We start from the raw sequence: 14,292 nt of genomic DNA, 5'->3' as shown, positions 1-14,292 counted from the left end.
GAGCAGAGATAAAGTAGTCTCCCATAAAACAACGCAACTTGAGTTTTAATTTAAAAAGTGACGCATATGTGAATTAACGCTGATTCCATGTCTATAAGCAGATTTATTGTGTGTTTTGGTGTAATGGGACCACACCCCTGAAAACTGCCCCCCTCCTACGTCACAGCGTTGTTATTGTATCCCTCCGCCGCGGTCGCACTAGCAAAACAGCTGTGTCGTGGCTAAAGCCAGTTAGCATCGTTTGTTATTGACGCGAGAGAGAGAGAGTGTGTGTCAGCGCATCGACAGCCTTCCGTTCAGCGAACGGGCCCCTAACCGAACAGAAGCAGCCCCGGAGTGACCGACCAGTCGTCCGTCATCTCTCCACCATGAAGTTCCAGTACAAGGAAGAGCACCCGTTCGAGAAGAGACGGTCCGAGGGCGAGAAGATCAGGAAGAAGTACCCGGACAGGGTGCCTGTAAGTGGCTAGCGCTAGCCCCCACAGCTCTCGGTGTTGTTAGCAACCTGACGGCTCGCTCGAGCTTCGAGGCTCCACTTCTCTTGATAATAGTCGCGAGTCTAACCGTTGTCAGTTCGGTTCAACGTCAATTTCAGGATTAGCTCGTAGCTTCACGTTTTATTTGTGGGCGCTGTCATTGTTAACAAACGTCGCAGGTTAAACTACGGCAATCCAGGCCTAGCTAGCGGGAGCATCGTGCGACCCTTCCGTGTTTTTCTCGACTTTAGCCTCATATCACGACACAACGGAGAGTGATCCTTCATTATGAAGCGTTATAAGACGCCTCGGGTTGTGTGCGCGGTTCTAATAAGTGGATTGCGTAATGTCCGCTTTGTGTTGAGGCTGATTCGGATCGGGGCGGCTGGGTGTAGCTTCAGCCTGGATGTTGACACGATAACTGCAGTGCACCTTAAAATAGTCGCTGTCAACAAGCGGGACACTTGTTTACGTCGGCCGGCCTCGCGTGGATGGATCACACGGATCACAACCTTTGGCCTCGGCGGTTCAAAACCGACCCGACGAGACTGTCTGGGTCAAAGCTGTCCTCGATTAATCCTGCGTTTTCTAATCCATCTCCACCTAAAACAATCTACAATGGATTCCTCAGTCTAGCTGGTTAATAATTAAATAATTCAATGGTCTAAAACCCTAATAAATTGTTTTATGTCAATAAGGTTAAATAAGCATAGAAACGTCGTATTAAAAGGAGGCTCGTGCCGAAAAAGCAATAAATCCATTAAAAAAAAGTTGTAATCTCTACTTTATCAGGTGGTCACTTTGAGATCTATTTAACAGAAGCGACCTGAGAACAACAAACATTCACTACTGGCCTCGAATAATTAGACACAAGAACAACTGAACAACACAATAAGAATGAATTAATTAAAAAAACAACCTCACATAGTTAATTTTTTTAATCTCCAAGGTGAACACAAGACTGTAGTTTAAGGGAAAGTCTGTAAATCATTCCATTTAGACGATCCATAGTAACTGAATCCAGTTTTGACAATATTGGTCGGTACATGGGGGAGATCTAGAGTTATGTACTAATGGGATCTGTGCTGAGTGTACTGGTTTTTAAAGAGAGAGGGGAGCTGAGGTCGTTTTACACAATGACATGTTTTCCGTTCGATGTGCTGGCAGGTAGTTAAGTGCTACTTTTAGACTAAAGAGAAGAAAAATCTTAATGTTTGCGTATTGCAGTGTTTGATTTGTAAATGAGGACAGTCCCTCCGATTTGTCAGATCCCTTTTCTGCGAAAGGCGAAACACAAACAATTTAAGTATGCTCGGCTTGATAAACAGCCTTCTGTTCAGTTGAACATGCACCAGATTCATCTGCTGAGGGCATGTTGTGCAATGGTTTGTATTTATTTATTCAATTTTGTTTATTTTTTAGGTAATTGTGGAGAAAGCCCCAAAAGCCAGAATAGGAGATCTGGACAAGAAGAAATACCTTGTCCCCTCCGACCTGACAGGTAAAGACCACGGAAGTATCATGTGCAGACAATATTCTAAAGGAACCAGTTTGTTATAGTCACATTTAAACTTGTAATCTCTCTTATCAGTGGGACAGTTTTACTTCCTCATCCGGAAAAGAATCCACTTGCGAGCTGAGGATGCTCTCTTCTTCTTTGTAAACAACGTCATTCCACCCACCTCAGCTACCATGGGACTGTTGTACCAGGCAAGAGCTGCACTCACCTTCTCCCTCACTGACCTGCTCCTTGACTACGTCTTCATTAGCATGTTGCAATCTTTTTTCTTCATTACATCAAGGCCAGCCTTCCTCTCCGTGTTCGATCTCATACTAACATCTATTTCCCCTCCCTCTTTCTCTCAGGAGCACCATGAGGAGGACTTTTTCCTCTACATTGCCTACAGTGATGAGAGTGTGTACGGGAACAGCCAAAGGGAAATCTGATCCCACTACCATCCCCCCCCCACTCCAACCACTACCCACCTTTCTGAGACCTCCACCGTTCATTCATTTGAATATTAAAATCCAACTCGGCAGCCTTAGAGTTCCTAGAGTAAATATGTCAAATGCACTTTCACCCCCCAATGCATTACCCTTCTCCCATTCATCTCTGTCTTTATTATTCTGCAGTCTGAATTGTATTTGCCTCCACTTTCTTTTCTGCAACAACCTGGGTCAGGTGGTCTCGTGGCCAGTTATTTTTGTAGATTGTATTTAAGTGACAAACAAGAGAAAGATTTAAGAAATAATATTAGTACTAGGCCATAAGGGTTGGGGAAGAAAGTCGCAGATTGTGAGTTCAAATCAGCTCTCACTGAATATGGAGTTAGTCGTTTACGGTGGTCTGCAGGAGGATAACGTGTCTTTTCGGCCAGAGTCAAGAATAACAGCAGTTCCTCTGGTAGATAAAACTCCTTTCCTGGCTAAGTTGATTTAAAAAGGAAAAGCCCCTCACCAGTCACTGAAGTGACCGTCAGCTCAGCGCTGCTGCCCTGCGTCTGACCCGAGTCAGGAGTTTAATAGAATTCAGACTAAAAAGAACACCATCCTCTGCTTTCAGTGGTAAGACTATTCTTTTGACTGCTATTATGATTAATGTTTATTATTGTTATTTTTAGATTTGCTTAATTTCTGACGGTATTGTTAAGCTGAGTGCAATTTTCTCTTTTTTTTAAGTTTGTTTCCTTTTTAAAAAAAAAGAAAAGAAAATGTTTTGAACTCTGTATACAGCTGCATTACTGGCTCTTTCTCTTCACTCATGATCGTACATGATAAATGCGATGAAAAGCTATCCGTGTTTCTTGTATTTATTGAATATCGTATGTACAATAATACTTGTAGCACCACAGATATCTATTTTGTTTCTCACTGCGAGAAGCAGCACAATAACCAAAGATACTCTCTCTACTTTTTAAGACGTCATTGGGAAGTCCATTTTATTTTTGTTGCCCTAAACTTTATTCCAACATGTAACAACTTGAACTGCACAAGGCCATCTTCTTAACATAAGGTCTGTGGATTTATTCCAAGGATTACATAGGCATTTTACAGAATGGGATTAAAGGGGGAAACGATAGCAATACTAGAAGTAGGTAATAGGTTTGTACATTTTTTATTAATATCTGATATGATATTTAAACTTGAATATAAAGTTAGATTTATACAGATAAAGTATTTAGATTATATTTACACAATACATATAAGTAAGATAGCAAGGAGGAGTTAAAAAAAATTCTGAGGATATGAAAAGATGAAATAAATATGGTGGTAGTTTCAAAGGGAACTTTAGTTCGTTGTGTTGTTATCGAAGGAATTTATTTAACCATCTTGCTTATTATAACATCTTAAAAATAAAGGGGAATTGGAAGTTTGAATTAGCTTATTTAGACATTAACACAACCCAGCTCATTATTATTATGATAATTATTTTAATTGTAGGTAGAAGTAGGATAATTCTTAGTATTTTTGTAAGGGAGTTTGACCTCACGGTCCAAATATTGTAGAAACTACAATTCCCAGACTGCACCTACGAGGAAAACTCGCCCATCGCACCGGAAGCACAAGCCTCAGCATCCGGTCGGGGGGCCGCTGACTGTGTTTATGTTTTGTGCAAATCTTTTATTCTCTTATATGAAACGGCACCAGATTCATATCGAGAGGCTTCAGGGTAAAACCTGCCAGACGGTGTAGTTCTGTACAAACGACCAACTCGTCGACAAAAGTAAGAATATTCACGTATTTGTTCACGTTCCAACGCGAAGAATCGTAAGAATAGAGCCAGGAAGCGCGCTAGCAGCTAGCTAGCACCACGTACCGAGTATCTGCCCTCAGGGACGTTTAAAATGACGTTATTACCGCGGGTTTATTCGGTACAATTATCTTTGTATAAACAGTGACATCATGTTCGGTAACGAAGTGTACTGAGATAGACTTTGAGGTACTAGCATCCGAAGCTAACGATGCTAAGTTAGCCGTTAGCGTAATGGCAGCCAGGCCTGGATCGCGTAAAATCTGCGTGGTTTCAGCTTGGTTGTTCTAAGGATCGTGTTGTTAAATGTTATTTATATGTGTCCTCTTAAGATTTTAATGCATATTTAAACTGAAATGTGTGAACCCCCCCTCCCACCAGCTGGCCCCCCCACTGCCTGTCACCATGCCCGCCCTGCTGGAGAGACCCAAGCTGTCCAACGCGATGGCCAGAGCCCTCCACAAGCACATCATGAGAGAGAGGGAGCGCAAGAGACAAGGTGTGTGTTTGTGTGTGTCTTTCTGTGTGTGTGTGTGCAACATGGGTTGTATAAGTGTACACATCTCAAATCTTTGTGTTTGTACCAATTAAATGGACAGTTCACCCAAAAATGAAAATCCACTCATTATCTACTCGGCACTATGCGAATGGGGGTGGTGGGTGAAGTGTGTGAGTCCAGAAAACCCTCCTGGAGTCTCGGGGTTTATACAGTGATGCAGCCAAATCCGATTTATAGTAACTGAAAATAAAAACAACGATAAAAATGCAAACAAACACATTTGCACCAAATTTTAAGCCTAAATGTCTCCGGAGAAAGACAACAGAGGACATTTTGTCCAATCTGGATGTCGGGGCTTACAGACACCGTGAAGACACCACAGGAGCAGTTTGAAGGCATTTTATGTTTAATTTGTATTGCCGTTTGAAGATTCTAATTTAAATTGTATTGGATTTGGCTGCACCGCTCTTTAACCCCTAAAGCCACAGAAGTGTTTTGTGGAACTCAAACACTCTGCCCACCCCTCCATCGGCCTATTGGTGAGTATATAATGAGCGAATTTTCATTTTTGGGTGAACTGTCCTCTTTTTTCCTGGTTCTTCATTTTACTACATACAATGTGGAATAAAATGACAGTGTTTTCACCTCCCAACCGTACAAAACACTCCAATATCCTCCACTTGCCCTCACACAACCTTTCAGAGGAGGAAGAGGTGGACAAAATGATGGAGCAGAAGATGAAGGAGGAGGAAGAAAGGAAGAGGACAAAGGAAATAGAGGAGAGGATGTCCCTGGAGGAAACCAAAGAACAGGTAGGAGAAGTGATGAAGTAAACGCAAACATTCATGTAGATGTGGAAGCTTGAGGTTAGCAGGAGATGGCTTTGCCTCCTTGGCCTGGGTTGAGAATAATCCCGTCTGGTAAATTAACTTTCAGGTGATGAAGATGGGGGAGAAACTTCAGGGCCTGCAAGAAGAGAAACATCAGCTTTTTCTACAGCTCAAGAAAGTTCTCCATGAAGAGGAAAAGAGACGGCGGAAGGAGCAGAGGTATTTTTTTCTTCTATTCTTAAAAATCCCCTTTTTTTAAAACTTTTATTTGAAAGGTTTGAAGGAAGTATTCTTTGTATTGAGTTTCATTTCTTCCCTGTCTTCTCCAGTGATATCACGACACTGACATCAGCCAGCTATCAAACCAGTCTGCCCATGCATGCAGGGCAGCACCTCCTCAGCCTTCAAGGTGAGAGGTTGTCCAGCTTTTATTTATATTCTGACCTGGTCTGGTGTTATGTGGCACGTTGATATCGTCCGTCAGCTGATCCCTTTCTCTCCATTTCCTCTCTCAGGCGGTTCCGTCAGCCACAGTCGACCTGGTGCTCTGCTCGGAGAACGGAACAAACAGCTGTTCCCCACCACTGTGATTCCAGTAGGTGTTCGCTGATCTCTTCACAAACACTTTCACCTTTTAAATTGACCTAAGCTGCCCCTACATTTATTTACATGTGGCATTCTCAGCAAAGTGTTGAGTGATTTCTATATTCTCAGAAGTTTTAACCCTGAAACCTTTAAGTAAGAGTGAGACAAGTAACTCTCTCTCCCTCCTCCCCCCTCTTTTAGACACGTCACTACCAGTCGCCGAGCTTCAGCTCGTCAGCAGAGCACGGGCAGTTCAGTGGGAGCCAGGGGGTCCATGAGCCCTACGGAGTGGCTCAGTCACAGCATCCGTCCACCTACGCCCCTGGACCATCTGTCAGTTTCGCAAGCAGCTCTCAGATCAGAGGTACATGACGTGTGTGTGTGTTTCAGTGGCAGGGATAACACATCATTTTTAACAGAAGAAAACCTGCACGGCTACTTTCTTACTTATTTAATAACTGAACGTCAGTGATTATTCATGAATTCCTGGGTCCAGTGTTCTTAATGCTTGTTGTGTTACACTCAGATGTCACATTAAAGTGCGATGTCATTACTTTGGTTCTCTCCCAGGTGCGTCTGCGTTTCAGGCCATGCAGTATCTCCCCCACCAGCAGACTGGTTACCCCGTCCACAGTCACTTCACCTCCCAGCCTGGTCAGTTCCTCGTGCTCTCTGGGCTGAGTCTTTAAAGAATGTAGACAAATAATATCACCTCAATACATTGACGTAACCTAAAAGCAGATGCTGCACATTATTGTTAAAATGTACAATAGATGGTAACTTGTGTATCTCCTGCAGGATACATCCCCGGAGCAGGGATACCTCTTCAGAAGCAGCTGGAACATGCCAACCAGCAGTCGGGCTTCACTGATGCTGTAAGACCATTTCAAACCTCACACGAGCCTCATTTAGAGTTGATCAGTTTGATTCTAGACACAAAATGAAGTGTAAACTGATGGAAAATAGCTATTTACATCCTGGAATCTACAGTCGATCCAAACATGTTATGGAAGAAGCTACACTGAAACTGATATATTCCTCAGAGTCTTGCTTTGCACTTCATCTGATTTAGAAATTTATATTTTTGCCTCTTGCCTAACAGGGCACTTTAAGGCCGATGCATCCACCAGCCATGCATCCCTCTGCACCAGGGCTGCTGCCCACACCGTCAATGACGGTGCAGATTCCCACGGCAAAGGTGAACCCCCCCAAACGATCACACACATACAGCTCTTTGCTTTTCAAATGGCATCCAGTCAGATCTGATTGGAAAAAAATTAGTTCTTTTTGTTTTTTTTAAATCTGTGGCATTGATTTTGCTCAAACAGAAAATCTGGTTAAATTTATTTACAGGAAATCTTTTGTTAGTTCTGATTTCCCAGTCCCGACTCTTCCAACCTTTACTTAATCATTTTTCTCTGCCGCCACCTTGTGTTTCTAATCATGATGTGCGCCACATTTACTGAAAAACCTCACCGTGCTCTATATTTCCATATCCACCTTCAGGCCCAGTTCCAGAGCTCCCCCCAGAGCGCTCCTCGCCACGGCTTCCTCCCCCACAGCCAGAGCGGCCAGAGGTTCTACCACCACGGAAAGTGAACTCAGTTCACGTGCAGCCGCGCCGTCGCTGCGGTTTCACAGCTTCACTCTGGATTGTGGAGAAACTTTTTGGACGAGTCATGACTCAACAGAACTCATTAAGTTGGATCACACCATAATGTTTGTGTTTTATTTCATGTATAGAAACTGGTTTTAAGTTGTGTCTTGACATGTGCTTTGATTTTTTTTTTTTTTTACATGACTTTAAATAATGTTAATTTGTAAAATAGCCCTATTATTTGAACGCTACTCTGGAGGTGCTGCTGTGCACTGGAATGTTAATATCTGCCTGAACCAGCGCTTATTCTCTGTGAACTAACATCTTTCAGTGCGGAGCTCAGTGTCTCCGCAAAGACACAAAAAGCAGAACAGAGCAAAAGCTTTCAGAGGCATTGGTGGTTCATCACGTCCGACCCAACGTTAACTCAAGACGACCTTGTTATTCACACCAATGGAGGATTTCCTGTGTTTTTCCTCTGCTGCACAAATCAAGTCGGTTCCGTTTTAAAGCTTTTGTGTTGCTGAATAAAAAAAGAGATGAGTAAACGCCACGTGAGTTTGAGTCATCTTTATTTTTGCGAAGTCAAGGAAACCAAACCGCCACAGCTGGTCGGCAGAGTTTGCCAAATAGACCTCAAGTCTTTTTTCTCTCCAAGCAGCTGAGGATCTTTCTTTTAAAGAAGCAAATTAACTTCGGTTGAGGTTTCAGAATTTGTTTGTCGTGGGAGAAGGGTTTTTTATTTTTCTCTCGAGACAATAAGAACAACCTGGGTGTGCCGTGTTGGTAACCTTTTGTTTAATAGACAAGTTTCCGGTGATGAAATCAACAGCAGGACGGACTTGCTCAGATGAATCGCTGAAAAGAAAAGGCGCCGTACAGAAGAGACAAAACGAGTCACGTGTCCGGTCCTGTAGGACACACGCACTGAAACAAGCCTCAACAGAACAATGCAGGTCTACAGTTGAAGCCCTTGATAAAAACAGGGGAACGTATATAACCAAACTGCTGTGGCGTTATAGACGTTTTTTCTTTCCCCTGGTGGAAGGTAGCTACTCGGGTGTTTGCAGACCTACTTAGTGATTAGTGAGAGAACCTCCCTCGACACGTCTTTACATCTGGACTTGGATGTATGGCTTTAATCATTTGTTGTTTGTTTTTTTAAAATTCAAATTTCCAATCGTTCTATCGAGTTCATCTCTAATCGAAGCCAAAGGTCGGAAGGTCGGAGAACAGAGCAGTGGAGAGAAAGAGAGAGAGTATGAAAACCTAAAAAGACGAAAAAGAAAGAAAAGAGGGAGAGTAGCATTGACGAGGCAATGTCCCCTCCTCTTCCCCGGGTCCAGTGCATCGCGTGTGCCCCTGAAACAGAGTCACAGAGAGGAGGGGAGGGGAGGAGCGAGAGGAAAGAGGAGTCAGAAAAACAGACACGGGCAAGAATCAAAAATAAACACCACACAAACAATTTAATGAAGCAGTAGGTGTTTTTAGCTGGAGCCTCCGCAGAGGCAACGTGCATGTACAACACTGTCTTTTATTTGTGTGGACACTTTATTGCACAGCCCACAGTTTGCAAGTGAGAAAGTGCAAGAAACAGTTTTGACCCGACAGTTACAACGACTCTACGGGCGGCTTCTCAGGAGGAAGTAAAAGGAATTGCTACACACAGATCAGAAAGATAATAACAATACAGCAGATGGAATATACAATATGAACCTTAAGCTTTCCTTAATATGTTGATAGTGCTATGCAAAAATGATACACATGCACATAATAGTGTTAACATGAGACAGAAAGTACACGGAGGGGAAGGCAAATCCATCATTTCATACAATCGTTTCCTTGATCACATTTAATAATCAATTTTTAAATCTCAGATAAAATCCAACAAGGTGCAGTTCAAACAAACATATATATATATATATATATATATATATATATATAACACATGGATATTAGTAAAGCCTGATTGATTTAACGATCGGCTGATACAGTTTGAGGCTTCCACAGTGTTTGGTTTTATGTTTGCTAATATAAAACAATTCTATTCTATCTATAATTGCATATCACTTTAGACGGGGACTATCAGACGACCTGTGTTAAAATGAGGAACAAGTTATGATTCAGGTTTCATAAATAAAGAGATACTTATTGTTTTGCCTGGTAAGCACCATGTTATCATAAGAATCAGGACTTAGAGGCTGTGTCTTTTCTAGAGAAAGAAACAGACTTGGAGGAAGTTGCTTCTGTTTCGGAGGAGGACATGTTTGTTGCTGGTCGCCTGTAAAGTGGGAGTCAAAGGATTTTGAATATTTCTCAAGAATATTGGTTTGAGTTCTCTTTGCTGCTTATTTTATTCCTCGTAATAGTAGAGCATTCTGAATCGTTTTCATATATCTCTAAGACTCTGCCATATAATAATGACATCTTCAGAATCATGGCCACATTAAAAAATATATAAATATACATTGCCCAATTGATCAGTATAAGATATTTCTTACTGCCTCTTCTCAGTATCAGCTCCAGCCCCAGAAATCCTCTTCACTCGGGCTCTAGGTTCAAATCCTCATAACTAAAACACTCTATCATTTTAAAATGAGTGGAGTTGCCTCCCCCCCCGCTCCACAGATGAACAATAAACTCTACATGATATCACACACACACTTGCCCCGGCATGGCACATGCTGGTGGCTTACATACACACCCGTACACACCCGTACACACCAATACACACCCATACACACCCATACACACCCATACACAATTTTACTTGGCGCGTACACACACACACATCATCTTCTTCAGGCAGGCTTGGGTTAGGTGCTAGTTGAGGTGGGAGGGGGGGGGAGGACAGCTGCGTGTTGTGTCCAAACAGCTGTGGCTCTGTATTTACCTGCAGTGACTTATTTACCCAAGGCTTTGATGCCGATGGCGACTTCTTCCTCCATTGCATTTAGAACGGTGATCTGGAAGAAGAAGAACAAAGGGTTAATGTGTGTGTGTGGTTGGGTGTAGACATGTTCCTCATGGTTTCACTGGTTCATCGTCTCGGTGCCACCGTGTGGAGGCTGGTGGCCGTCTCTGTCAAACCTTGGGTTCAACCTCTTAATCCTGGATTTCCAGATTCCACCATGAACACAATAAGCCATGCGCTGGTTCCACAGGAGCAATGAGAGGAGAGGGAGGTGACAGTACTGACCAGGATCTCCTCTCCGGCTTCGTGCTTGAGCTCGATCTCTCTGCCCAGGTCTCCCTCAGGGATCTTCAGGTCCTCTCTCACCTCCCCGCTGTCCTGGAGCAGAGACAGGTAGCCCTCTGTGATCCCAATGAGCTGCAGGACCCAGGGACAGGAGCACAGCAGAGGAACAGGTCAGGAGTGGGGGGAAAGACAAGTTGTTTTCTAAGTCACGCACAAACATCTCAGAATTAATCTTTTTCATTTCGCAGGCTACTGAGGTTATTGTTTCTTGTTTCTTCCCCCGCCCCCAGCACCATTAAAAACTGCAGAAAGTGTGTGGAAGCACTGGGACCATAAGGGTTTTGTTTCTATGGGAAATCCTGCACCATTTTCTTTTCACCCGAGTATCGTTAGAAATGAGGAACAAGCTCTTTTTGACCACGTGGGCTTCAATGGAAACAATCAGTGCATTTCTGGGAGCAGTCATGCTGAGATGGAACAAGATCTGAAAACAACACAGCTGAGAGTTGGAACTACCGAACCCAGACCAGTATGGTTATGTGGACTAGAAATGCAATATGGCCCAATATCCTCATTAAATAGGTTTCACTGAGTGTGGTGTTCCCTCATGGATCCATCTGAGAGTCAAGCTCCTCTCGCTGTGGAAACGCTTTCATAGGTGCTGTAACAATCTTGGTGATTTTTTCAAATTAGGCAACCAACAGCTAATTGTCCCCTCGCAGCCATTTAATCACATCTCTGAAAGTCTTCAGCTTATTAAAGATCATTTGTGAATATTACAGTGATATTTAAGATGTGATTATGATTTTCCCACTGAATAAATATGCTTCTCAAAACTGAATAAAGATTTCATACTTGCAAAGAGGAGGCAGTCCTAGTTTTCTGTCACACGGACATTTACAAAACATGGCTTATAGGTAATGAATATATATAAGATAACTATAGTTTGTATATTTGTAGTTGTAGTACTTTGTGTGGACACAGACCAAGCTTTGAGAAAAGTAATGTGACATAATCTGACTTTATGATGGGTTATAGAAAACACTTATGTAATATTGATCTTATATACTTGGTGAGAACAAGTGAAGACCTATCCCGTCTGTCCTCCCGCTGTCCTCACCTGGTAATCCATTCTCTTGATGTTGGGGACGTCCATGTTGTGGGTGGAGGGACAAATATCCTCGTACTTCTTTCCACTGAAGATGTCGATACCAATCATGTGCACCTGCAACAGCATAAACAAACAAAGCATTCACTGAAACTAAACATACACAAATGACTCCGCTACAGTAAATGCTAAATGGTCAGAAGATCCATTTAGGACACAACTATTTTTGGACCTTTGATATTTTGTATTTTACATAGATTTGTTTGTGTGAGTCGTGCAGTAAAGCGCAAAAGAAATGTCCGTCACTGTTTCCCTGGGAATGGACCTGGTTAACTGACCTTGGCGTGGCCGTGCTTGCCGGTCTTGGAGGTGGACATCTCCACGATCTTGCAGGGTCGGCCCTTCAGCAGAACAAAGCCATTTTTGCGCAGGGCCGAACACTGCTGTGGGTAGGTGGAGGATGCCCCTGCATCGCCGGTCTGGAAGTCCAGGTCTGCGTCTGCCATGCCTGCTGTGGGGGGGCAAAACACAGTGTGATGGGATTTAGAAAACTGTATTATGATGAGAGATTTGAGAATATGGGACCTGATGTTCAATATTCAATTCAGTACATTTGAAGGTGTCCAATTACCTGCAGATGTTAGCAGGTGGTAGGGAGATAACGTCAGTTGAGTTAAAGAACTCGAGATGTGATAAGCTTCACTTATTGTTAATAAATATTGATCAAACAGCCACACGGCAAATATTGTCCTATTTGTTTTTCGATCATTATCTTCTTACTCTCTGAGGTTTGGGCTGAGATAACTTTTTTAACTTTCAGGTCAGATTGGTGCGACTACTGCGTTATAACACACACACACACACACACACACACACACACACACACACACACACACACACACACACACACACACACACACACACACAGGGGGTAAAGTATTTGAACAAAACTTTAATAAACACCAGATAAGTAAGCTGAGATGTCTCTGGAGCTGCGGCTCGGATCATCAGGGTTCATAAGTTTAGCAGCTGTATTTAAATTAAAAACAAAAGAAGCTTATTGTTTACAATGTGATTCAGGAAAAACAACTTGAACCCCGCCGTAGTGGAGGAGTTTACTGACCGGTTATGGTGTCCGGTCACCGGGTAAAGCCTTAAACTCGGGGCCGCTAATCCGCTCTAATGAGCCATAAATCAGATTTCAAGCCGGGTGTGACTTCGCCGAGCCGGGGCCACAAGAAAGTGACCGCGCAGGGAGCCGTGTACCGGGGGGGGAGAGTGTGTTTACAAAGTGAGGACCGCAATTGTCGAACATTAAAGGAGTCGACTGCGGCCTAGTGCGCACACATCGACCACAAGCCCCCGGTAGCGTTGGACCGTCTGTGTGCCCGCATGCATGCGCACTGACGGGCGGCACCGAGGCCGAGGCCCCGCTCACCAACCACCGTCCGCTCCACACACAGGACCCCCTCAGGAACCACGAACCCCGTCCGCCCGCCGCGGTACTAACGCGGCTCCCCGGTTGTTCCGTACCCGCCGCTGCCCGGTGCCACAGCCGGTAGAGCGGGTTAAATATCTGGCCGCTAGCGCACGGTATATGACTAAGCTAATACTGGTGATGGCTGCCAGCGGAAACAACATCACTGAGTTGAGCCAAGTTCACCGCAGGGGGCTCGTGTGTTTACAGCTGCACAACTTTTATAACGTGTCAATTACGGTGAATTAAAACTCATAAGAGCCGAACAGGCCGGAAGAGGATCCGGGTATAATGTCTCGTTCTCCATCCCAGCCTCCGGGTGGGGACGAGACGGGTTAGCTAACCCTGCAGGTGGGGCGCTAGCTACCCGCACGGTTCTATCCGCGTGCGGGGGGGCGTTTAAAGGGGTTTTATCATAATAGAGACGGAGACACACATGTGCGCGGGCTGGCTCCTCTGCTCAGGCGCAAACACGCCCCGTCTGCCGGGTGTCTGGATGAGAACTCACCCGAGTGTGTGGTGGTAGGCTCTCCTCTCTGGGTGACTTCTTCTCCCGCTGGTTCCACCTCCTCCTCTGGTGTCTCCCTGCAGCCGGGCTAGCGGGTCGTCTGGCTGGCTCTGTTAGCGATATGGCTCCCCCTCTCTCTCCTCTTTCTGAGCAGCTATCTTTCTTTGCTTTGTTGACGTCGCGTTCATTCCACTCGTGTCCGCTCGGCTCCTCTTCTCTCAACCGCTGGTGCGCGTGTGTGGTCCAGCTTCGAGTTGACCTC

The 14,292-nt window shown here is 44.1% G+C and overlaps 3 protein-coding genes across 8 annotated transcripts; 2 read left to right on the top strand and 1 right to left on the bottom strand.

The window, feature by feature from the left end:
- The first annotated feature begins 195 nt into the window (after positions 1 to 195).
- On the top strand, positions 196 to 3,270 carry gabarapa (GABA(A) receptor-associated protein a). The gene is made up of 4 exons (XM_053415624.1): positions 196 to 458; positions 1,899 to 1,977; positions 2,068 to 2,186; positions 2,343 to 3,270. The coding sequence occupies exons 1-4, from the start codon at positions 369 to 371 to the stop codon at positions 2,421 to 2,423; spliced, it is 369 nt and encodes a 122-aa protein (XP_053271599.1). The 5' UTR covers positions 196 to 368; the 3' UTR covers positions 2,424 to 3,270.
- A 139-nt stretch (positions 3,271 to 3,409) lies between these two features.
- On the top strand, positions 3,410 to 8,291 carry gps2 (G protein pathway suppressor 2). 4 transcript variants are annotated; one of them, XM_053415618.1, is made up of 11 exons: positions 3,410 to 4,200; positions 4,609 to 4,726; positions 5,429 to 5,538; positions 5,663 to 5,775; positions 5,886 to 5,965; positions 6,072 to 6,151; positions 6,343 to 6,505; positions 6,712 to 6,795; positions 6,940 to 7,016; positions 7,244 to 7,339; positions 7,648 to 8,291. In XM_053415618.1, the coding sequence occupies exons 2-11, from the start codon at positions 4,633 to 4,635 to the stop codon at positions 7,738 to 7,740; spliced, it is 990 nt and encodes a 329-aa protein (XP_053271593.1). In that variant the 5' UTR covers positions 3,410 to 4,200; positions 4,609 to 4,632; the 3' UTR covers positions 7,741 to 8,291. The 4 variants fall into 4 exon arrangements, with proteins under 4 accessions (XP_053271593.1, XP_053271592.1, XP_053271591.1 ...); XM_053415617.1 differs by having other exon boundaries at positions 5,363 to 5,538; XM_053415616.1 differs by lacking the exon at positions 7,648 to 8,291 and having other exon boundaries at positions 5,363 to 5,538; positions 7,244 to 7,629.
- On the bottom strand, positions 6,673 to 14,292 carry LOC128429808 (eukaryotic translation initiation factor 5A-1; the record flags this gene model as incomplete). Of its 3 annotated transcripts, none has more annotated exon segments than XM_053415623.1 (6): positions 6,673 to 6,824; positions 10,632 to 10,704; positions 10,938 to 11,069; positions 12,058 to 12,162; positions 12,384 to 12,556; positions 14,031 to 14,292. In XM_053415623.1, coding segments are annotated over 4 exon segments (468 nt in total). In that variant the 3' UTR covers positions 6,673 to 6,824; positions 10,632 to 10,641.

Source organism: Pleuronectes platessa, chromosome 23, assembly GCF_947347685.1.
Source record: "Pleuronectes platessa chromosome 23, fPlePla1.1, whole genome shotgun sequence".
In the NCBI taxonomy this organism is placed as follows: domain Eukaryota; kingdom Metazoa; phylum Chordata; class Actinopteri; order Pleuronectiformes; family Pleuronectidae; genus Pleuronectes; species Pleuronectes platessa.
Note: the sequence above shows the minus strand (reverse complement) of the source record. Positions and strands in the feature narration are given on the sequence as shown.